We start from the raw sequence: 26,158 nt of genomic DNA, 5'->3' as shown, positions 1-26,158 counted from the left end.
ACATAGATTGGAATGATCTATTTCTTAAAGATCTAGTGAGATTCCTCTGTACAACTGCTTGGGACTGGTATTTCATTGTGGGACATTTCATTATGATATATATTAAAAATATTTATGCGAATTTTCAACTTTCTAATTTATTTTTTCTCCATTCTTCATTGAAGTACAGTTTACATACAGAGAAATACACAGTTGTTAAGTACAGTTTACATACAGAGAAATACACAGTTGTTAAGTGTGGAGCTTGATGAGTTTTTGACAAAAATAGACAATGCCTTCAATAAAATAGAGAACAGTTCCATCACCCGACATTTCCTTCATGCCACTTTCCAGCCAGTTCAACCTCAGCTTAAGTTCTCAACAGGCAACCACTCTTTATGAATTCTAACACCATATATTACTTTTGCCTCTAGAATTTTGTATTAATGTAATTTAACATGAGGAACTCTTCCATATCTGGCCCTTTCATGGAAAATAATGTCTGTGAGATACATTTATGCTCTTGTGTCAATCAGTGGCTAATTCCTTTCTGTTTACATATAAACTTGTTGATGGACTCTCCTTGGGTGGGCACTGGTTTATTAATTTAAAGGTGATTGTGAGTAAAACGTCATATGCATTCTTGCACATGTCATTCTGTGAACATATGCTTTTAGTTCTCTTGGTTAAATACGTATAGAATTGCTAGGTCAGAGTGGAGCTTTATGTTTAAATTAATAAATAACTGCCAATCTTCTTTCCAAAGTAGTTGTATCATTTTAAACTGCCAGTGGTGATTGCTCTAAGAGTTCCACATTCTCATCAACATTTGGTCTTTTTTTTTTGGTTCTAGCAATTCTGATGTACATGTGTGTGTTTAATTATCAAGTTGATGGAGTTCTTTATAGATTCTAGATACTAGTCATTTTTCAGATGTATGCATGGGGAGTATTTTCTCCCAGCCTGTGGCTTGTCTGTTTAACTTTTTAATGGTTTCTGGATCAGCAAAAGTTTTAGTGAGTGCTCTTTGCTTCCCATCTAAGCAACCTTTCCCAGCTTGTTTGCAATAGCATTCTTGTATAGTTTCTCCCTAGAATCCTTAGAATTTTAGCTTTTATGGTTAGATCTATGATAGATCTCCAAACAAGGTTTGCCTAAATGTGAGTGAGGTAAGGCATACATTTTTGTTTTTGTTTTTTGCTTATGAATATCCAGTTGTTATAGCACCACTTGTTAAAAACACTTTACTTTTCAAATTCATTGCTTTGACAGTTCTGTTGAAAATCGATTGACCATTTAAGTGTAGTCTGTCTGAACTTTATACTGTTCAATTTATCTGTTTGCCTATAGACACAACCCACACTCCAGTAGAATACTGAATAAATGTGGTGAGAGCAGACTGCTTTATTTTTATCCTGAAATTAGGGGAAAATCATTGTTTATTTACCATTAAGTATGGCATATTTCTTAATGTGGCACCATGGATTTTTTTAAATATGTGCTTTTAAAATTGATTTTACAGAGAGGAAGAGAGAGGGAGAGAGAGACAGAAACATCAGTGACAGAGAGTCATCGATCGATTGCCTCCTGCATGTGCCCTGACCAAGAATCGAACCCTGACTTCCCAGTTCATAGGTCGACGCTCAACCACTGAACCACGCTGGCCGGGCTCCATGGATTTTTTTTTTAAAAGTGAAAAATTCTGATTTAGAAGGCACTTACTTAATTTTATTTATCTTTGTCCTTCATGCCCCAACATATTTTTTGATGCATTCTAAGCCCTGTGTGTTTCTTAAATTAATCAAAGATTATCTGAGAGATTTGGTTCGATAATGTTCCTTGTAGTAGATAACAATAGACTCTGATAAGTGCTCTTAATTCACCTGCTTTTAACTTTGTTTCAGAATGAATGAACAAATTGGAGAAATCCCACCTCCATCCCCTGCCCAGAATTTTCCACATAGACAAACCCTTTTGTATATATTCTCTATCAGCAGTGTTTTAAAAGTTTCTTTATGTGCCCAAATCCTTTATTTTCTGATCCTAAAAACAACTCTTTAACACAAACAATGTAAGATGGAGAAAAATTGAATCTCTTTTTTCTCATTCATGAAATTTACAATAGAATATTATGCTTAAGAAACATGAATATTAAACTTTAAACATCAACTTTAAATATTAACTTTTGAAAGTTCGGAAGTGCATAGACATGTTAAAATCATTTATTTCAAATCTGATTAGTAAAATACTGCCTTTAGAAACTTGGTAAACTTTAGTGCTTCTTCCTACTTTCTTAATAAGTGATTTATTTGATATAGTTAATGATAAGATTAACATATTATTAATTTTGGTATTCATGTAGGAAGGGGTATCTCTTTTTAAAATAGATCCCAGATTAGAGGTCTGAAATAGTTGTGTGTGTGTGTGTGTGTGTGTGTGTGTGTGTGTGTGTGTGGTGTGGTGTGTGTATATGTATGGCATCACTCTCTTCTCAATGGTAAAGTTTGAAAAACCCATAACCCATCAATTATTCTTGGTACAAATTATTCTTCTTCTCTGCCTTAAAACCAACATCTTATTGATTTTGTTTCCTAGTTCAATTTTGTGGGGAAATTGCTTGGACCAAGAGGAAACTCCTTGAAGAGGCTACAGGAAGAAACGGGTGCTAAAATGTCTATCCTGGGCAAAGGATCAATGAGAGACAAAGCAAAGGTACTGAACTTTGAAATTGATATTTAACACATACAGAAGGTCGCCTGTACACTGATAGCCAAATTTACAAGCACCTCTCAACTGCTCTCCTACCATTTCCTGTGAGTTTCACCTTGTACCACTCGCTTGCACTTTCCAATGTCTCCTCTATTTTCATAAAAATCAATTACTGGCCTCTTTCCCCCCCACAAAACATGTAATTCTGTGTTTTTATTTTTTTTATCCTTGGTGTAGGTTGTGATAAAATGTTTTCACTTTTTGAGTGTCTTTTATAGGATGTGCTAAATGTCTATGTCTATTTTCTTTAATTCCCTATTGGATCCTTTTTCTTTCTTCTACTGTGTCACCTAATCTTGTTCATTTTATCTCTTTGCTCAATTTCACTTTGATCTTTTTACCTGAAGCAATTTTAAATACTTACCTGCCAGTCTAAGAGTTCCACTTTTACTTTGAAATGTTTCAATGATATTAAATGACTCACCTGACCCCACAAGAACAATAGGCTATGAAATATATCAACTTTGATGTTTGAAAAGATTTATTTCACACCTGAGCTTCATCATTTTTCCTTTTTATAAAATGATAGCTATTTTCTGTGTGTCAGAATTTAACATTTTGGACAATAACTATTTCTAGGGACTTATTCCTAAAGGATCTTTTAAAATTGATTGAGAAATGGTGGACGTTTTCTGGTATTACCATTTGACTAGGCCATACTTTTCTGATTTGCTGTGTTACCATGGATAATAAAGTGTTCAAACCTTTTTTTTTTAATGACTATGGGAATTACTTAGACAATTGCTTAGGAATTCTGTCTTCAAATTATTCATGGAACATCTTAACTGAAGAAATTTATAGTGAGAAATGTCACAGAACTGATGCATGTTGCATACGTGAAATATTTTACTTTAATTGTAATAAGTCTGTATGTGGAGTTTGAGGCCAGCTGTCTGTATGAGTGCTGTTTCTAGAATAGATCAAGAATCAATTATGTGAATTGCAAAAGGGATGCTTCTTACTAGTCTTTTATTTTGAGTAACTTTTGGTTACTCTATACTGTATATAATTTCAAAGGTAGCTACATTCTTGTCAATTCTCCTGCCTGCAGTTTCTCTGAATACACCTAGAAGAAATAATAAAAGTATTTAAGAGATGGTAACACCAGTATCCAGTCATGAGATAAGCTTTTACCCTCTGCCAAAAACCTATTTAGATTTTCTATATAGGAGGACAGATTTACACTGTAATCTATATCTGTACTTTCATACATTCTTTAATATTGTTGTTGTTATATGTTCTCCAGATAACTCACAGTTTTACAATATAAACTTTGTGTTGTGTGCTTTTAATCTCTGACATATTCTTTAAGATTTAGATCAGACATCATCTCCCCAGCAGGGCTTCCCTGAACAACTATAACAGGCTAATTACTCTCTTTTCATGTCACATATTTTACTGAAATTTTCTGTTTTTCTCACTACACTGTAAGCGCCCATGAGCTAGAGAAATGTCCTCGTCAGTTTTGCCAACCCAGAGGGATTCGTGTAGTCTCTTCATATCTTTTCAAGCAGATGGGAGTATATTTTTTATTCATATGTACTTGGACATTTTTTCCTATTCATAAAATTTTAAATTGGATTCCTTTTCCCTGTGAGCATGTTAGGTACCAGCATGAGTATTTGAAAATTTAGTATGAAACAAATATGCTTCTATTAAGTTTCTATTAAGTTTAATTTACTGATGGTACCTGTTATTTAAATCCTATGTCTCATTGATTACTTTTTGGTGATTCATCATGTTTGGTTATGCTTTGACTATTTTCGTTGTTCTTCTGCAAAGTAAAAACATTTAATAACAGCAATAATGACAAGGTATTACACTATAAATACATTTTTTAGAATTGAGATAAAACCTTAACTTCAAAGCGTGTTGGACACACAGTTGAAGTAAAAGTACAGGCATGAACATGAAAAAGTTTACCTTAGCAAACACTTGATTGTAAAATAAAAATTAATCCTTGGTAAATGATAGATTACTATGCTGCTACTTGCCTCTCTGCAATGTGACCTGAACAGGAAGGAAGATTTTATATGATTTTATCTTTCTCTCCTATAAGTAAAACTCATCAGATTTGGCAATGGAAGTGTGTGTGTGTATCTGTCTAAGGGCAGCCACACAGCATAGATTTGTGCATTAATTGAAGTGGTTACTAAACATCCTGTGTGCCATTCACAGTTGTAGTTGACAGGTATACATATGACAAAAATGGTTTTCCTCTTGGAGTTTACATCCCAGTGGGAGAAGCAGACAGTAAGTAAGTGAATAAATACATTTTATACTTCTAGGAATTGATAACTGTTATGGATTAACATAAAACAGAGGATGGGAAAACAGATTAATGGTGGTGGGAGCAATATTTTGATACAATGATTAAGTAGGACTCTGGGTAATGAAAAGGAACTGACCACAGGAAAAAAAAAAAAACGAGAGACAGGATTCCAAGTGTGATGATTCTAGGGAGAATCTGAATTTTTATATGTTACCATACCTGTATAGCTGTTACGGCAACGGCGGCCGTATCTTTGTTTATAATGATACGTGTTCCCATTTAGCTACCACCTGGTTTCTTTGCTCACCTTTAGAGCAAAACTCACTAAAAGTGTTATTTGCAATCAGTTGCTCTTATCCATTCTTTATTGTTTTCTGCCCCAGTCCTCATGACTGAGGACTGCCTCTTCCAGCCCTGTGAGCCCGGGGCTTAGTCTTCAGACTTCTTTCTTCCCTTTGTGACCTCATACCATTATATGCATGTATGTATGTATGTAGTTAGGCATGTAAATATGCATATGCATGTGTATGTATATGAATGAACTATATATGTATTAGATATTTAACTACATATATGGTATTTATATAGCCACCTATACATAAAGTAAATATCAGCACACATATAGAGAAAGTGAGAGTAAACCAAAGTATTAGAAGAGAGAGAGATAGAAGGATTTAAAGAAATATCTTTGTCAACTTTTAGGGCCTCAGTGACCACAATGTGAGCCATGTAGTCTTAAGATTAAACGATATCTCCTGTTTTTGATTTTTGTTTGTTCAAAAGGAAATCTTATTGTCAGAGGAAATGAAAAACAGCTTGTAATAAATTGAATGGTGTTTGGTAGCTCTAGCCTACAAAAGTTAGTGGTGTTTGTTTGAAGTTTATGTCAGCAGGTATTAAGGAGCTCAGTACACAATTGCAAGGCTGTTTCACACATTGTACTCAATACATACAGACAGACACACATACGTACATAAACAAATGACCCACTGGAGCATACCAGGCACTCCTTGTGCACCTGCAGCCAAAGCCTGGGTCGGCAGCCTGCTCTGCATCCCATAGTCTGGTGCCTTTGTGGGCAAACTTGTTTAACAGCCTTGTTTGTAATTACTGGGTTATCTCACCTTTCTAGGAAATAATGCAGATTGCTTTTCTGTGTCAGATATACGGTTGGGGTGCTACACAATGTATGTCATAAACTCGATCTTTACCTTATGATGGGAGAGATATTTGGAATAGTTTTCTAAGTCAGGACCAAATAACTGCAAAAATATTTCGTAAATATTTTCTGTGTGTCCAACTGTAGATTAAATATTATGTGGTATAGAAAATAAGAATTAGACATGACTCAAGCCCTCACAGAACTTAAACAGCCTGATCTGTTTATTACTTTGTTTGAAAAAAAGGTAAGAAATTATCAATTATTTGAATTAGTAGGTGCAAGAATGAGACACTCATTTGGCTTTTTTTTTTGTAGGTCTAATAAGACTTTTAATCCTTAGAAAAATATGAAGTTTAATATTTGTTATAAAATCATTATAAAATTAACTGCATAATATAGAAAATAGCTCTAGTGGTGTAGTGCCGTAAGAAGATTATAACAAGTTTATTGTTTTTATTTGTGTGTGTGTGATTTTGACAGTGGTGCATAAACATTCCTTTTTATTTTGTTACAATTGGCCAATAACTCTACATGCAAAGGCAGAAAACAAAAACAAGATAAAATGCAGTAGTATCCAAGATAACACCAGTAGCAAAATCATACCTTATACTTATGGTTTCATTCCCGTGGTCAGAACCCAGGATGTGTGGGCTCCTATTCAACCTAAAACCAACTAGGAATTCTTGAACAGAAGCTAACTTTTCTATTGTGTTGATAAAAGGTATTTTTAGAAAATCTAGAAAGTAAAATATACAGTCCATTTGGAGTATTTGAAAATACCTGTGGAACTGAACTGGCGGTTCAGAAATTTCTTTAACATCTGCGTTCTTCATGCACCATATGGCCAGCTGGTTCTAAACAACCAGCACCTGCCAGCTTCACTAGCAGCAGCTTCTGAGGGTTCTTTGGGGGTAACTTACTGTAGCCTCAGATACAGTGGTGCTATTTTTGGTGATGCATGTGGCAAAGATGGTGAAGGAGAACAGAGGAAACAGTGTTCTACAGCCTTATCTTTGAAAAGAGTGAGGGACAAACATATTATGTCCAAGAAAGCAAGGTTAGAGAGATGAGAGAAAATCAGACAAGGGCTGATCACACCCAGGTAAGAGTGAGAAAACAGCAGGAAATCATAAAAGCAGATTTCTTGTATATCAATTTATCTATTGTCCTTAAATGGAAATCACAAATGGCCGTGTTGCAAATAAATTACGTTTGTAATGAAGAGTATTTTGGCACGCCTATTAATAAGCTTGGTTGCAAATATCGCATGAGGTCTTGAAACATATGAGTTAAATATATGTTCAAAGTAAAGAAAAAAAAGAAAGTAAAGTGCTGTTTGGTAGTGTTTTATTTGAAAATGTGTGATCATTCTCAAGGCAAGTCTTTGTCTCTTTGATGTGCTAATAACAAGTGCAGTTTCTATTTCATAATATGTCATGTATTTGGTGATGGCAACTACAGTAAATCCTTTCTGATTCCATGGCAAGATTGATTTTCATCAACAATAAAATGAGCTAAAAATCTTCAAAGTAATGCGGCTGCCTGGTGGGCAATGTGAGTGTGAACCCCACACCCGTCATCCTTTCTCATTTGGCTTCTGGGCTGTGCCTCACATCAAACAGCCTGGTGGCCTCTCAAATCCTGAAGGGCGAGGTCCTGCTCACTGTTTGTCAGTCAGGCTGGGACTGGTTACATAGACTCCTGTTTCAACTTTTTAATACCCCTGACAACAAAGCCATTTGTAATCCCACAAAATCAAGAGCCTAGACACTCTGTAATTTTAGCTGTGTCCCTGACAAACCGCCCAGTAGATCAACATTTTTCTCTCAACTTCCATTTGCAGAAAAGAATGGCTAGCCCCTCTTGACGTCCAGAGACAGAGAAATGAGCATAATGCTTTGCTTAAATATCACTTGAATTTGTGAAGAGCAAGGAGTGTACCATAAATTACAGATAGGTGGGCGTTTACTTTTGATTCATTTACTGCATCCTTCTGTTTCCCTGATCCGAATTCTGAGAAATGTTACAGTAACATTAAAACATCCACCTGAACAGAAGCGCATGTTATTAGGAACATTTTGTTATAAATATATAACTTGTGAGGACACAGTGAAACCTCTGTTTCCATGGTGAACCAATACAAGATTATTTCAACCTATGATATATTTGGACTCCAAGTGACCAAACCATCAAAATGTTAAGTTTGAGTTGAAGAGTGAAATATATCAGAATGTTAATGAGAAATAATTTTTCACATGAGCATCTTCAGCCCTTTTCTGCATAAATAGTGATTCGCTGTAATGTGCTTTGACCTTATATTGAAAAAAAAACCCGAAAAAGCATAAATCTATTCATGCTCAATGCTCCATAAGCTTTAATGACAGAGCATGAGGTAGCAATGTTTTATGTATTGTGAATCAGTTATACTTTATGTTAAATCATTAATTTTCTCTAGTCAGATTTTATTCACAGGTAGGCAAATGGATTTTAATTTTTGTAATTAAGACCTACTGTTTGGAAACTTTCAAGAACCTATGTCTCATCCATACACCCAGGATTACGTACAAAAAATCTATCTCACAGCATGTTGGGAATTTTTATTTATTAAGCTATTAAAAATCCAATATAAGAAAACAGAAATTTCTAAACATTTCACATTTTATAAATCAGAATTATAATGGATTTCTTTTTTTAACCACTGAGGAAGCCTATATGTTTTTGTCCTGAGCTGTAATTGGTCACCTAAAATATTACAACCAGAATTCAAATGAGATATAACTAATATAGAAAGAGACCAGATATGTCTTGGAAATATTGAAATTCTACATTCTGTGACAGTTTGAAAGAAGCCTGCAAATTCTTTCACTTTCTTTTAAAGATAGATGAGTAGGGTCTAATTCCCTTCCCCTGAAATCTGGATGTTTCAGTGACTTGCTTGTAACAGACTACAGAGGAGGTGTTGCTTCATTTCTAAGCTTAGGTTGGAAGCCACAGTGCACCTTCTGCCTCATTTGCAAGAACACTGTCTTTTGGAGCTCCAAGCTGCCGTGCAGGGATTCTGACAATCCTGAGCTGTCCCCTGGGAGGGTGTCAAAGTTATATGGGGAGGCCTTGTACATATGTAACAGTGGGAAGTCCCAGTGGGGCCCAGCCTTTGAGTCACCTCAGTCCAAGCATTACACATGCAAGTAAAGAACTCTTCAGATGATAGCAGCCTTTAGCCATTTGACCGATTAGGGACTGTTTGAGTCTTCCTGTCTGTAGCACCAGGCTCGGGGAGCAGATACAAGTTATTACCATTGTACTCTGTCTAAATCCCTTACCCACAGAATTCATACACAATAATAAAATGGTTATTTTAGGCAACTAAGTTTGGCATGGTTAGTTATGCAACACTAAATAACTGGAACACATTCTTATTACTATATATGTATATATAGATTTAAAGGATACTCAACATTGTTTGCGATTTTCCAAATACTAGATTTGTTCTCTTGCATTTCTACTGCCCTCTCATGTCAATTACTACAGACTTAAATAATCTTGGGGGGTTTGCGATTTATGTTTTATGTTTTGTGTTATTGTTTTATTACACACAACTTATTTTCAGTTTGTTTATGCCTGTTTTCAAATCAAGTGATTGAAGCACCTGACAAAGTTTTATTTCAGAGTTGCCAGTAATAGAAAAGGCTTGCAAGAAAGGCAATTCGAAGATGTCTTCTTGGCAGAGGCATTTGATGAGACACAGACCCCCAGAATAGAATGTTTTAGTTAAAAAGTATTAGACTAATTATAAAGCTGGTTTAAGGTCTTTGTACCTTTGACTGTCTGGTTTAATGTCACATGACTCAAGGTTAATGGTGTAGGTAATTCTAATTTCTTTGTAAGGCTTCTTAATTTTACTACAACCTAAAAAAGCAAGAGCTCCGGCACTTTTTCAGGGATGCTAGATGGATCCCAGAAGGGGAAGGATATTGCACCATATAGAAAGTAGCAGACCACGATTGAGACAGTTTTGTGTTTTTTCTCAGTCCCTCTTTTTGATCAAGTTGGATTGCTGAAGATTTGTCTGAGCCAAATAAGGGACCATATGGCATTTTTTTGCTAAGACATGAGCTGAATTTGTTGCTTTATAAGTTTCCTTCCCTCCTTCCTTCCTTCCTTCCTTCCTTCCTTCCTTCCTTCCTTCCTTCCTTCCTTCCTTCCTTCCTTCCTTCCTTCCTTCCTTCCTTCCTTCCTCCCTCCCTCCCTCCCTCCCTCCCTCCCTCCCTCCCTCCCTCCCTCCCTCCCTCCCTCCCTTCCTTCCTTCCTTCCTTCCTTCCTCACCCCAGGATATTTTCTACATTACTTTTCAGAGAGAGTGGAAAGGGGAGAGAGAGGAGGAGGGAGAGGGAGAGAGAGATCAATTGAGTGCCTCCCACAAGAGCCCCAACCAGGGCCGGGGACTGAGCCTGCAACCGAGGCACATGCCCTTGGCTGGAATCAAACCCAGGACCCATCAGTCCTCTAGCAGACACTCTAACTGCTGAGCCAAACCTGCTGGGGCTATAAGCCATTTCTTATATTTCTTACAGATGGTAAAACTTAGATATGGGATCAAGTTATACAATACACAGACCATCAAGATTAGCTGCAATATCCATATTCATTGTCATTATTTCTTTTTTTTTACCAGTTTCCTATATTAGGGAATAATTTCTTAGCAGAATCTTAAGGTGATTCAATTTAGTGGTATCTATTTATATATTATTAATATATTTTATATTAAAATTACATATTTATTGACATATCTCTCTCACTACATATTTTTAAGAATATTATTTGCTTAATTTTTTTTACCTTGGATCCTGTCTTTGCTTTGCTCACACATGCAGTAACCAAGGCAATTGACGCATCTGAATGTGTCATTACTCTAATGGACTTGGGTATTACAAAGAAGCATTTCCTAAATGGCTTTACTTTGCTTGTTGTAAGACATAACACATTTTTAAATTTTATGAGTAATTTCAATGTCAAATCAAGTGAGAAAGGTTATCTAAAAAGCTAAATAATAATGATATTTAGTCTCTTAGAAAATACTTTGTTGAAAAACTTGTTGTTGCTGTTGTGTATGTTTTTAGAAAGATGCCATTAAATGCTTGCTTTAAATGGCTGAAACTTGACCCCAATTTAAGCTATGTTCTTTGAAGAGAAACTTGGAAAACTTGTTCTAGCACAGCTTGGGGAATTTAAAGATCCTAGCATTTGGGTAGTTAAGAGGATAATGGGCCCACAGTGGGAATGCTAAAGAGAAAACCCTACACTTAACACAAGCGCACTCTCAGCACTAATTTGGATTCTGAATTTCATTAGTTGTTGTGATGTTTACCTGATTTCGTATTGTGTTTCTTCCTTATTAGGTAATTTCACTAGTCATTTAAAAGTTGAATGGCAGTTTTCTCAGCCATATGTGTCTGAATCACTCCTTAGCTGCGTAGAGTTGTCATGCATACCTGAAAATTTGTTTGAGCTCTTGACAACCCTTGATAGAAAGTAGAGGGGTCTGCACCGATGCTGAACAGAGCCCACAGGAAGGCTGGGAGTTACCAGCTCCTCTGGCTAAGGAATGATAACGTTACTGACTTCACGTTTGCTTTCTGTGAGCATTGGTTCACCGAGAGCGAAATCAAAATGACTAAGGAAAATGAAATGCCCAGGATACAAATGAAATTGTATATATTTTGCTACGAACACAATCGATTGCCCTACTTGACATTTTGCAGCCAGGACAACGCTGTTGCTCTTCCAGGAAGGCACTCACCGGGCGTTCGCTGCGAGCTGTGCCCACAACTGCCCAGTGCTGCTTGTCAGCAGCGCTTCATCTGTCCGGGAGCAAGATACCAAATGTCACTGCAGAAGGCAGTTTTATGTATTTTTTAATTGACATCTAAATATCAGAAATCAGCTAGACTTCAGAGGTATATAATTGTTAACACCTACAATTCTAGCATCATTATGGGGTAAAAAAAAAGGGAAACAAAATGTAGTCCTTGATTCCGAGAACTTGGAATGTCCTCAAATGCCTCAGTGTTCACATTTCTAAGCTGCTTTCTGCTTCCTTTTTCTCAATAATAGGCTTACTATTTTCTCTTCCTTTTATAAGTTTCTCATGTTTTGAAAAATATTTTATTTTTATCATTTGGCACTGGGAATGTCTTTCCCAGGCTTTCTTAATTTTCACCTATCTACTGTTAAAATAACTTAAAACTAAAGTAATTTAAAATCAGAGTTATATTTCCAGTGTTTGAAGACTGACTCTCATTTCTATTTTATTGAGTATTACTAGAATGCATGAGCAATGTTTACTTCTTTAGCAGCGCCACCAATATCATATTTATTTAAATAAAACTCAACCAAGTCAATAGTCACCCCGATAAATCCAGGAGCATAAACAATGAAAAATAAGATGGTGAGCAGTCAACTGAACAGACATATCCTACCTTCTGTTGAGTTAATATTTTCAGGATTTCAGTTCTATATATTTTAGATTTAAAAGTTTTATTCACACTTTATTTAATAATAATAGTAACAGTAATAATCTGAAAGAAAGTATGTGGAAACTTCTGTTGTGGTTATCATTTTTCTTAAAGAATCTAGCATAATATGAACAAAACAATATGATGGTTTTTTGGCAACCCTCTGGCTTTAACATAGTAATCTGGCACATAATAATTAAACTTGGGCAACCTCTACTATGATGAGGATGCTTGTGTGGTTGTTGGTTTTCATTCAGTTGATCAGAGGCATAACGTGTGTTTCCACATTATACACATACACAGGCACATTCGTACACTGGCTTATACAATTTTACAGTTGGCAGAGAAAGTGAAGCTATCAGTTTAATTCATTCATTTTTAGAGCAAAAATATAGTGTTGCCAAAGAGACAGTAATTTGCTTGTGATTACTGGGAAACTGCTAAGAAATATTTAATTATCAGATGTAAGAAAGAAAACAAACCTGAAGGCCAGCCAGTTGCATGAAAATATCTTCCTTTTACTAGCAGATTTAGTATCAAGGAACCATAACATTAGGAGACAGACTTCACTAGGTTTTCCCTTAATGTTACTTAAACTATTGCATCCAAGATTAATAAATAGAAAATGGAAGAAAATTGTTTTAAATAACATAAAATTACCTATAGCTATAGAAGATTGAGCTGACCACGATTCTTCGGCGTGATCTGGCCTCCGTAAAATTGAGGAGTTTATTATAATTTGTGTATGGAAATGCCTTGATCCATCCATCCTTCTGTTTCATAGACGGTGAGCACTGTGGATGGCAGAGGGGGACTAGCACCCTGTGCCGGGCTGCCTGTGTCAGCAGCCAGGACACTGGGCTTTGGCAGCTGCTGCACTTAGTGACAACACAGGCAGAGAAGTGAGGTGACCACTTCGCAACGCTAGCCCCGTCCTCAGGCCCTCGGGAGAACTGAGGGCAACACAGGCTCCTCTGGGAGCCTTCCACTCGAGAGCCCTTTCCTTTTCAGGAAAAGAAAGCTTTCCTCAATTCTTCATCTCTATGTAGTTTTATAGGCTAGAAAACTGATCACTGTATTCTTCACTGCACATGTAATAATCTTTCTTCTACATTGCTATAAATTATTATTAAAATTATAAGCCAAAAATGTGAATTTAGTGCAGGTATTTTCCCCCTAACCATTGGTTTTATTAAAACCACCGGGGCCAGATCATTACTTTTTTTTGTTTTGTTTTGGCCTCACTTGTATTAGGGAATAACTTACATATATGAAAATCTACCATTTTAAAGTTTACAGCCATATGTATCACCACAGTCAAGGTAAAGGATACTTCTCTCACCCCAACATTTCCTTTGGGCCTCACGCTAAGCCTGGTCCCTGGGGACCGCTGGTCTGCTTTCTGTTGCTCTCATCTAGCCTTTTTCTAGAATTTCATAAACTGACCTACGCAGTATGTAGTCTTCCTCCTGCATTCTCTCGCTTTCCACGATGTTCTGAGGGTTGTCCATGTTGAACTCTCAGTAGTTTGTTCTGTTACGTCTCTGAGACGTTGCCATTGCGTGGGTCCACCACAATTTGTTCAGCATTCTTCCTTTGATGGTAATTTATGTTGTTTCCAGTTTTGCCCACTATGAGTAAGGCTGCTTTGACGATTCACATACAGGGGTGGACAAAAGCAGGTTTACAGTTGTAATACAAATAAATAATAATAGAAGAATAAACTCTGTTTCAGGCTACTTACAACTGTAAACCTACGTTTGCCCACCCTGTATGTCTTTGTATTGATATGTGATTTCACTATAGAGAATTTTGAAATCATTCATCAAAACTTAAAGCACAGGGACATTTATACCATCTTTTTCATTAAGAGAATAAATATATTTATCACAGGACTGTACACGTTTTAGATAGTTAGAAAGACGGACTCCTAATGTGTTGTTGTATATTTACTCTCTGACTTTTGGTAGGGTTTAATTGACATGAGTAACATTTATTAGTTCTTTGAATGACTCTTTTATTACTTATTCATTTTTCATTCTGCAAATAATCATTTCTAAATCAAGTTTCGGGAGAACATTTTTCCAGCAATGCTCTAAATTAGAATCCCAGAGTTTAGAAGCGAACTGGAGATTCGGATTCCCTAGTCACAGAGATTAGATTTGTTAGATAAATGAAGCCATCTGCATCAATTTAAATAGTTCTACCAAATTGATTCATGAAGTGTCTAATATTTCCATGTAATTAGCAGTGGCATTTTCAAAATGCTATAACTGAGAGGAAATTTTAACCTTCGTTGAAGAATTGCACACTCTAGGGTTGATACTTTAGAAAATTATATTGTTCTAAGGGAACACTCACCAAAGAATTACATCAGACTTTGAACAGATGCTGCAAGATCCCTGCTTTATTGCTGGAGCACCCGAGTGGTGATATTAAAAGTCTTCATCTCCTCCCTCGCATCTGATGTTAAAGCAGATTTTCCATTTCTCAGCTCTGACAGTTTAGTGGTGAATCTCTTGTGGCTGTTCCAAAAAAAATACCACTTTCTCTTTTCTCCTGTACTGTAAAATTAAACTCTAGTTATTAAGTTCAAGGTATAGGTTTTTGTTGGGACTCTAAGGAGCCTTTTTCTCTAATGGAGGGTAGAGGGTTTATTTCAGATGATCGTATCTGTTTTTCTGTTACTCAAGACATTTTATTTCTTAATAGAGGATTTTATATCTACATATGCACATTCACATAAAACTAAATAAAAATGCAAAATCTATGCATGATATTAATAGAGTTTTATCTGTGTTATGATAATCCCTGGGCTTCATATAATTGCTGTACTAGGGGAAATCCTGGAAATTGAGTTATTATGAAAATCCATACGTCTGTTAATATGCTGTGCTCACTTCTGTTTTATCATTGCTGCCTAGATTTCTGATCTTTTTCTCCGCTGTGCTGCGTTAGTGGTATTGAATGCAGATGATTCACTTCGCTATTTTATGTAATAGAAGATAACCTTAGGTAGATCATCTGCAGAATGTCTTCCATGGGAGTTACAAATCAATATCTCAACCTAGTAATGTTTCCTCATAATTTTGCTTATTCACAAATACTATGTTTTGGACATTATAGTAGATGATGGTTATAAACTGATGTTTATTCAGTTACAAAATATTTGATACTTTTTATAAAACAGTGTCATACCAAGGATATTACATAAATTGGGCACATCTTAAAAGCTATTTGAAGATTTTCTCCAGTGCTATACATCATCCATATAGGAAAAAACAAAAAACACAACTCCTCTCCCCCAAAGGTGAAGTAATACAAGTAATATTAATGTTGACAAATAAGTATTATTGCTATCCCTAATATTTTATTGTACCTGTTACTAAATTTTGGTTATGAATTATGTTTTTAACATCATTAAAGTATGTGCTATCAAATATTATGTTTGGATAATTATTATATAACATTTCTAAAATGTGAGACTATTACCCATACTTAGTGGGATTATACTTTAATATATGACCATGGTTAACTTTTTAGAGGATTGTGTAACTTTTTGGAGGATTGTTTTAAGGATATATAACTTACCAGATCCATCTGCACATAAAAATGTTACAATTTTTATTCTTTGTCCAAATAATTGAACAGAATTCTGCTTGCAGGTCAGAGAAAGTAACTTCAAGACCCAAGAGAAAAACAAAATATTATCACTTCTCAACTTTAGTTATCTTGCAGACATGCTGTCAGTACCCTAAGGCAAAGGATCTTGTGAATTATCCCATGTGTTGACAAGCAAATTTTCACATTCTGACAAACTGATTAGTTGAGAGTTCAACATTGATTTATTTAAGCAGGTTATTTGCTAATGTCTTTAAGAAAACAAGCTGCCAGTGAACGTTATTAGTTTAATATTGTGCATACATACCTTCATGCATAAAAGTATAATCTCATATTTTTTAAAAGTATGTTAAAAATATATGACTGAAAGGTTTCACTAAAGATGTATGGTAAATATGAATTTTATGTTGCACGACTAATCATATAATAGCCAGAAGAATATTAAGATTACCATATGTAAGCACAAAAAGTCCACATAGAGAAAGTGCTTACCATGTGCTTAGGAGTATTGCTCATAAGGTATTAGACATATTCTTTAAAAAAGAACGAAAAAATAGTATTTAAGAAAGTATTTAAGAAAAGTGTTTGTGAAGGCAGAAATATTCAGTTACTTATAAGGGAGAGAAAAACACACACAAACAAAACAGGTTATCTCAGCAATGGTTTTTGCCAGATATAATCAAGTAGCTTATATAAGATACTTAAGAAAATATAATGTGAGCCAGGAATTTTTATTTAGCTAACCTTTATGCATAAAACTTATATGCATAAAGCCTGAAATCATTAATAATATGCAAGAACTAAGGGAATATTGTTCCCATAAGTTCTTTCTGACTAATTTACTACAGAGACCAAATATAATGGGATTAATTGAGTTATCCCCATGGCATATTGCTAAGTGATCAGACCATAGTCAAGAAAAGTATGTATACAATTCTATCACTTATATAAGAAAGGAAAGTATAAATATAAATAAATAAAAGTAAACTTTGTGTTTAAAACACAAAGTTTCCTAATAGAAGTTAGGAAATTCGTTTACTTCAGGGTTAGGTATCTATAGATATTAGAGGCTAACTTGAAATGACTGTTCAAAGACAGGACAATTTAAGCATCAAATTGAAATACATCAATATTTTTCATTCCATGATAGAAGCATACAGTGCCACCCATGACAACGACTTGCTAAAAAGTTGAATATGATTTTTATCAAAACTTTTGATAGAATTAAAAATTTAGATATAATTAAATAGAAGGTATAGGACAGGGAAAAAACATATGAAGCAACATGGTAGTGATAGAATGAGCAAAATTCAGACTGTCACAACAGTACAGGGAAAAAAATGTCTTGGTGTCTTCTACAAGAAAAACTAATATGGCCTAGCTGGGCATCGCTCAGCTGTTGAGCATCTACCTAGGACCCAGGAGATCGGGGTTCCATTCCCAGTCAGGGCACATGCCCAGGTTGCGGGCTCCATCCCCAATAGGGGGTGTGCAGGAGGCAGCCGATCAATGACTTTCTCATCATTGATGTTTCTCTCTCTCTCACTGTCTTCCTTCCTCTCTGAAATCAATAAAGACATATTAAAAAAAGAAAAATTAATATGAAAAAAATAAAAGTTTTAGGGACAGCATAGAAACTAAAAGAGACTTAGGAAACATTCGAGCCAATCACAATGCGTGCACCTAACTTAAATCTTCATTCTAAGAAATGAAGTGTAAAAAAATTATAATTGGATAAATAAAGACTAACTTGATAATTGTAATTAAGTTACATTGTTGATTTTTGTAAGTGGTAATTGTATTAGGGTCATTTTTTTTAAAAGATTCTGTCCTTTAGATACTGAAATAGAGATATACATTTTTAGAAAAAAAATGTAGATATACCAAAGAACATTTTTTTAATTAAAGTATAGTTGACATACAATATTATATTAGTTTTAGGTGTACAGCAAAATGATTTGATATATATATACCTTGTGATGTGATTACCACAGTAAGTCTAGTAACCACCTGCCACCAATGCAAAGTTATCACACTATTATTGACTATATTCTCCTTCACCATCAGTTTGTTCTTTACTTATATGAGCCTGTTTTTGTTTAGTTTTATTTGTTCTCTTGTTTTATTTGATTTTTCAATAAAATTCCACATATAAGTGAAAGCATGTGATATTTCACTTTCTCTGTCTGACTTAGTCATTTAGCATAATATACTCTGGGTCCCTCCATGCTGTTGCAAATGCAAGGATTTCCATTCTTTTCATTGCTGAGTAATATTCCATAAGAAGATGTGCTTTATATACATATTATCTTCTTTATTCATCATATGTTGATGGACACCTAGGTTGCTTCCATATATTGGCTATTGTAAATAATGCTGCAGTGATCATAGCAGTATATATATCTTTTCAAATTAGTGGTTTTGTTTTCTTTGGATAGTACTCAGACATGAAATGGCTGGGTCATATGATAGCTCTATTTTTAATTTTTTAAATAAAAACAATTAGGTAATAAAGTAATTTTTAACTTTAAAGTAGTGATAATAAAAATACTCCTCTCAGAGATGGAAAGATGCCAATATATTTTGAGGTACTTTCACAGTGTATTAAAATTAGAAAGAGGAAACTTACAAGCAACTGAAAGTATTATATTGGTGAAAACCGAGATTGAGAAAAACATGCAAAATCAAAAAGATGTTTGAGAAAATGGAATTAAAATCATTATTAGCATAGTATTTTAGAAGAATTTTATGCCATTTGCAGACTGTCTGTTAAAGAGTCAAACTAGGATAAAGACCCATCAACATTAAATGTCCATTTCATTAAATACATGAATTTCACAATGTTAGCAAATTTAGAAGTATTTGCTCATTATTAGAGTGGTTTCTTTTGATTTTTAGATATGGAAATGATTAATTATTAATACTTTATTGATATTTGTAAAAGATATTTTTGGTGTTTACCTTGTTATTTTTCTGGCTTCTTTACATGTAGACAAATGGAGAGAGATTTTCCTGAATTATTTGTACCAATTATGCATCCCAGGTTTCTATTTGTTGTGTTATTGGTACTCGTGAGGATCATGATAAATACTTTTAATATACTTTAATGGGTTACTGTTACAAGAAGTTTTGCACTGCCACAGTGGAGACAGCATTTACATTAAATTACATTACAGGGCTACAATTAAATAGAATGATGAAAAAATAAAAACTCAAAGCAGCAGTTCTTTGGAGCTCAGAGAAATTAGATTCCTTGATAAACAATTTAAGATGATCAACAGAATTTATATAACTAAACAAAATAATTTATTGTGTAATATCACTATTAAAGATTAATGACCTCTCTTTTAGAATGATTGGTAAGTCTACATATTATTTTATCTTGATAAATTGCTATAGTAATATATTTTGCCTTCAACATGTATCCATGGTGAATCATTTTAATTTTAAAGTTATGACTTTAAATAGGTTTATATATGGCAAAAGTGCAGTAATTTATGGTTTTCTTAAAAAAATGTTTAGAGGAATTTTCAGTTTGTGCTTCAGCTACCTGTCATGTACTTGGAAATAGAATGGAAAATGATGTTACAAAAAACTAAAATGCATATTTTTCAAATATATTTTTAAGAATAGTGTTAATAAATTTTTAGTAATATTTATTTAGTTGTCCCACTTTTTAAAAAATTTCTGGTATGTATTTTATATGGGAAGAAATATTTCTAATTTTGATTTGAAACATTGTGGGGAGTCACACTGTTATCAAGCCCTGCTCAGTTTAGGACAAGCTGATGAGTTGCTTTAAAACCGCAATGAGATATCACCTCACACCTGTCAGAATGGCTCCATCAACAAATCATCAAATAACAAGTGCTGACGATGATGTGGAGAAAAGGGGACCCTAGGACACTGCTGGTGGGAATGCAGACTGGTGCAGCCACTATGGAAAGCAGTGTGGCGTTTCCTCAAAAAATTAAAAATGGAACTGCCATTTGACCCAGTGATCCCACTTCTAGAAATATATCCTAAGAATCCTGAAACACTAATCAGAAAGAACTTATGCACCCCTATGTTCATAGCAGCACAATTTACAATAGCTAAGATCTGGAAACAGCCCAAGTGCCCCTCAGTAGATGAGTGGATAAAAATGCTGTGGGACATTTACACCATGGAGTACTATGCAGCTGGAAAAAAGGATCTCTTACCCTTTGAGACAGTATAGATGGATCTGGAGAAAATTATGCTGAGTGAAATAAGCCAGGCAGAGAAAGACAAATATCAAATGATCTTACGTATATGTGGAATCTAATAACAAAATAAACTGATGAACAAAATAGATCCAGAGACATAGAAGCATGGAACAGACTGAGGGATCTCAGAGGGAAGGCAGGGGTGGGGAGTGAGGGGGAGAGATTAATCAAAAGACTTAGGTGCATATATGCATGACCTATGGACAAGACAGTAGTGTGGAGAAGGCCTGGGGGAGCTTGGATACCCGGTGGAGGGGGTCAATGGAGGGAATAAAGAGGACATCGGTAATACTTTCAACTATAAAGATAAATTAGTTGTCCCGCTTTTATCTCTACATTAAGATCTAGTTCCTTTGTGCATTTAAATCATAAGTTATTACTTGTTTATTACAGCAATATTCAGTCTAGGTATACTGACCTTAAGAATTATATAAGGTGATCAGTGGGTGGAGTAGAAAGTAAATATTATCAATTATGTTCTTAAATTTGATGAGAACGATATTATTTGCTAAAATAATATATTAATTGAAATTGTGTACATATATAACTTATTTATTTTCTTTTATAAAGAGCACATGTCCAACAATTATATTGGTAGACGCACATGTTCAATAAACTTCAGAAAATAATGGTCTAGTGCTTTAAAGATGCAAATAACAACATGGATACTAAAAAGTAATGGTACAGTTTTAGACAACAATAGAATATAAGGTGAAATAATCTTGTTTTTTGTTTTATAGCAATACTTATATTTTATAGAATAAATTATTTGCATACTTAAGACATTTTAAGAATTAATTATGTAGCTATGCAAAGAATAATGATTATTTCAAATATTCTCAGATTTGTTATGATTATAGACTGACTCCAACTTCATTCACATTGTAAATACATTGCTGACTGAAAATTTAGTTTACGTAAATTTACTTTCATGGTTTTTGTTGGTACTTTAGTGGTAAATCTATTATAAAACACATAGTTTCTCTTTGATATCTAAAATATAATTACTTATTTAGGCATTTCCAACCACACACAGTGGTTTTTGAATAAAAATGTTTTCCAAAATAAAGTGCTGTTTTGGATCACACTTTATCCATTAAACAAGAAATTAGAAACTGTGGTAATAATGCAAAGAAGAAGATAAATTTTGTCAAGATGCAATAGACAATAGCAAAAAAACACACAAAAAAGCCTCTAATGAAAAATTGAAAATAAAGCAGCATTTAAACAATCATCTTAATTGTCTTTATAATTTCATCACCAATAAGGAGACCAATGTAATATGTAAACTTCAGGTTATCTAGGAACTGAAACACAGGAAGATAAACATATTCTCTAGATTTATTATTTTGATGCAGACAGATTGGTTAATTCAAACAGGCATATAGCCTTTGGCAAACCTGTTGATGCTTTAGAATATGATAAATTCCCACTGCAGTGAGCTAATTAAACATTTTTACTACATGAAGGGAAACTTCTTTTTCAACCCCAATAGGCAATCCATTACGAGGTGAAATCTTAACAATTTATTCAGAGCTTTCCTAGTGGCTGATATAGCACAGGAACAATTTTGTTTTTTTCACATAGAGTGTATAAATCAACTCTTTTCCAAATATTATTTAGCTGCTTTCTTTAAGGGTCTTTCTTCCTTCAGAAGAATATTTTGTTGCTATTTCCCTTTAATTCCTTTGAAAAGGTTTCTTCTCATACACCCTAATTTTGTTTCTGTACAATCGATAGGACTAAAATGACTCATGAAGGCATTATATGATGTGCTGTGTTAATCTATTTTAGAATTTCACTTGTTTACATCTACATTTTAACCTTCAAAATGTACCTGCATTTAGGGTGACATCATTTTGGTGACATTAAAAAGTATGAATGTGCCTTTAATTGGCAAGCAGATGATTGCTATTGGTCATGACACATTATCCTATCACAGACATGCTATGTCAATATATTGAGGCCCTCACACTTTCTATATATACAGTGCATGTGATAGATTGTTCAGTGTTCTATTTTATTTTCTTACAAGTTGTAGGATGCTATTATTCATAGCTAAATTATGTTAAAAAGTGCACTTCATAGCTCTTCCTATTCCAGTGTTGTCAAGCTGCATTTTTCTAATTAGATTATTTTAAAGTAGTAATATTAGGGTGAATTGTATATTTTTGAGTACTTTTGTTCTTTTTAAATTTACATTCTTTTTTAACTTTGAAAAACTACATTAAATTTCTTTACAAATTTATTAGTCTAATAAGTCAATGAAAACATATGATGTTATATTTTTCTTTTATAAAATTAGAAATGATCCTTTAATATTCATATGACTATATTCATAAATGCAAATTTCATAATGCTATCAGAATGACTTTGATTTTCCTGGGCAAATTGGACAAGACAGATTTCACCTTAAGAATATGGTTAAGAATGGCCAGAAGAAAACATAATCAAGTGGTTATCCTGATTATTATAAGCAGTGTTCCAATTAGACATGAAAATAAGCACTTGCCCAAGGGCTTCATTATCTTCCAGGAAAAATAGTAAATCCTAATAAGTCACCTGGACATAGCTTCTGCTTATTTTACCAAAATAAATTATAAGTGTAAAAGAAGATTTATGAAAAGACAAAGATATGTGTGACCACTGAGACCTATGCAGTGGACAGTTGTTAATTTGACTTAAAGAAAGAATTTATCTTCAGATTCAAAATAATTCAAATCTTTATATATGTCTGCACTGTTAGTCAGCTCCTATGTAAATGAGCAGCTCTATTTTTATTAGAAGTGACAGTACATGTATATAGTCAGTTATATTTATATGCACTATTGTGACCATGACTAAAATAGGGAATACATATATAAACAGATATAGATATATTCCTTTGGTGAAGTTTTTCAGTCCAACTTTCAGAAGTAATGAAAAAAGGTTTGCCAAGGCAAAATATAACCATATTATCTTTAATAAACTACTACATCAACTTTATATGACGTTTTGCCCTTTAAGAATTTTTCTTCTGATTATATACACTTATTCAGCTTCAACTACGTCAGTCCATTTAATGGTATCCAAGGAGTGAGTGAAAGTTTTAAATTAAATTTACAAATTTTTTTTGAAATAATATATTAAGTGATTTAATTAATAAACAGCATTATAGATTGTAGGATACGCTGGTATGACATGCTCAACAAATCAGAGTGGTGTAATATAACTTGAGAGTACATTTTGGTAAATTAAGATGTACACTTACACATGTATACTCTGTACCCTAAATCAACCACAAAAATAACAAAATAGAGTTAGGTTCAATAAGCCAACCAAGGAAATATGAGCGAATCAAAAATAGATATGTAATTACTTTAAATATAGGTGAAAAAGAGGTAAAAGGGAACAAATAACAGCTGGGGCAAATAGAAAACAGCTAATGTGATAGGTTTAAACCTAACCACAAGAATATTCACACTAAATGTAAGTGGTCTAAACATCTCAACTAAAAGAGATTATCATATTGGATATAAGCACAAGTTCTCTCAAGAAACACAATTTAATTACAAAGCAATAGTTAAAAGTAAAAGAATGGGGAAAAATATGCTAACAGTAATCAAAAGGAAGCTGTTGTGGCAACCTCAATATTAGATAACTCTGACTTGAGATAAAACAAAGTAAATAAGGAGAAGGCAGTCATTTTTTTTAATGATAAAGGAGTTAATTCATCAAGAGAATATAACAATTATAAAATTCATGTACATAATAATACAACTTCAAAATACATACAGCAAAAACTCATAGAATTTCAATGAGAAGTAAAATCCACAGTTATAGTTGAGAAATACCCTTTCTCAATACTTTATAGAATTTACAGACAATCAGGAAGGATATAGAAGGGTTGAACATTACTAATCAAATTAACCTAATTAACTCTCATAGAAACTTCCTGCTCACCAACAGCAGAATATATATTATTCTCTCAAGTTCACTGAGGTCCTTTATCAAACAACAACAACAAACCACCATATTGGATCATCAAACAAGTCTCAATAAATTTATAAAAATTCAATAGCACCAGCTATTCCAAGCTACGTGAACTTAAACAAATTTTTTATACCACTGGACCTCAGTGACTTTATCAGTAAGAGTCAACTTGCATAAATAGGAAATCCTTCTAACTCTGTAATGTTTTCAGAGGCACACTGTGTGTACTAATTTATAATTTTAGTAGCTTTAAATATTACTGAATTATTGATATAAGAATAATTTAATCATATAAGTCTGAAAAATACAAAAAACAGGAAAGAATCACTTTTTAAAATGTGCCTGTTGTTTCGTTAGTGTCAAATATGTCCATCCCTGAATGCATTTCACAGTCAGTTTGTCATCACAAATGTTTATAGCATTCCTGGGCAACATTCCTGGGCTTGTTTGTTTTTTTTGCCCGAACAGAAAATCCACAGTAAGAAAACTGGATTGAGGACTAAAGGAGAATAAGTCTGCAAATATATTTTTGTGTATTATTAAGAATCTTCCTAAATGAAACCAGAATCTTATTATTTTCTAATATAGTGTGATTTATACAATTCACTAAATATATGACAGTTTTATGACTATCAAAAATAATTACATTCAAATAAAAATATTTCATGAATTGTCTTACTAGACAGAAGTAAAATCTAAGATTTTTCAGATCAGGAAAGAAGTAATTTTAGAATCCAAATTAAGTGTTAAATATTAGTTAAGAATGAGAGATGATTTAGTTAATCTTTGTAGTCAAATTAGTTAGATTTCATGTTACTTAAATTACAATTTCAGGTATTTCATTACCATATGAATTAATTTTTTTTTCCTTTCTGTTACTCATATTCTAGTTAGCCAATAATATTATAAAATGTTCAAAAGGAAACAGATATAGCAATTTATGTCTAGACTTCCATGCCAGGTAACTTAACTGTCATTTAGTTATTCACAAAACGATTTGGAGCTTGCATTTTGACAAACTGTACGACTCCCTTGATAAAACTAAAACCCCAATTAAAAGATTAAATAAAAAAGCCAAACCAGAAAGAAAACACCTTTTTATCCCTGAGAATATATGAAGCAAGATCTTCCATTATATTTATCCTTTATTTACAAGAAACAGTAAGAAAGAAAAATAAGCATTTTTAACTCTTATTAAACATATTTAAAACTAATATATTGAAGGGTGGAGAAAATATTCAGAACTCCATTATATTAGAGATACCACCTAAGAATTATATGGAGAAATAATTAATACTTTTATATCATTAAAAATTTACAATGTGTATACCCACGATACATTTAATCCCATGTTTTATAAAGATTTTCTTTAAAATGTTAATCTTTAGTGTCATTCATATGTGGCTGAAACAATCCACTTACTTTTCAGACCTTTCTAGCAAAACTCCGTAGTGACGCTCTGGGCATCGATCACAGCTTTGTAGCCTGGGACAGGAGCGTGCGGAGAGGGGAGGAATATGCTGTGCTCATGGTCACACGCATCTCTCTGGCCCGCTCCAAGTCTGTAAACCTTGATCAGCCACTTGCTGCATCAGTCACCTTTGGTGAAGTCTTTACTATT

General features: G+C 33.8%; 1 protein-coding gene across 6 annotated transcripts in view; it reads left to right on the top strand.

The window, feature by feature from the left end:
- KHDRBS2 (KH RNA binding domain containing, signal transduction associated 2) overlaps positions 1-26,158 on the top strand; it is a 485,057-nt gene that overhangs the window by 158,230 nt on the left and 300,669 nt on the right. For all 6 annotated transcript variants that reach the window (XR_001602029.2, XR_001602027.2, XR_001602030.2 and 3 more), the window contains exon 3: positions 2,575-2,691. Coding sequence is in view for 1 of the 6 variants with exons in the window: in XM_016197236.2 (XP_016052722.2) it covers positions 2,575-2,691 (117 nt within the window). In the remaining 5 variants the exon portion in view is untranslated. The remainder of the gene's footprint in view (positions 1-2,574; positions 2,692-26,158) is intronic.

The sequence above is a fragment of the Miniopterus natalensis genome, chromosome 5 (assembly GCF_054644295.1).
Source record: "Miniopterus natalensis isolate mMinNat1 chromosome 5, mMinNat1.hap1, whole genome shotgun sequence".
NCBI lineage: Eukaryota > Metazoa > Chordata > Mammalia > Chiroptera > Miniopteridae > Miniopterus > Miniopterus natalensis.
The sequence above is the reverse complement of the archived record's forward strand: the minus strand, read 5'-3'. Positions and strand labels throughout refer to the sequence as shown.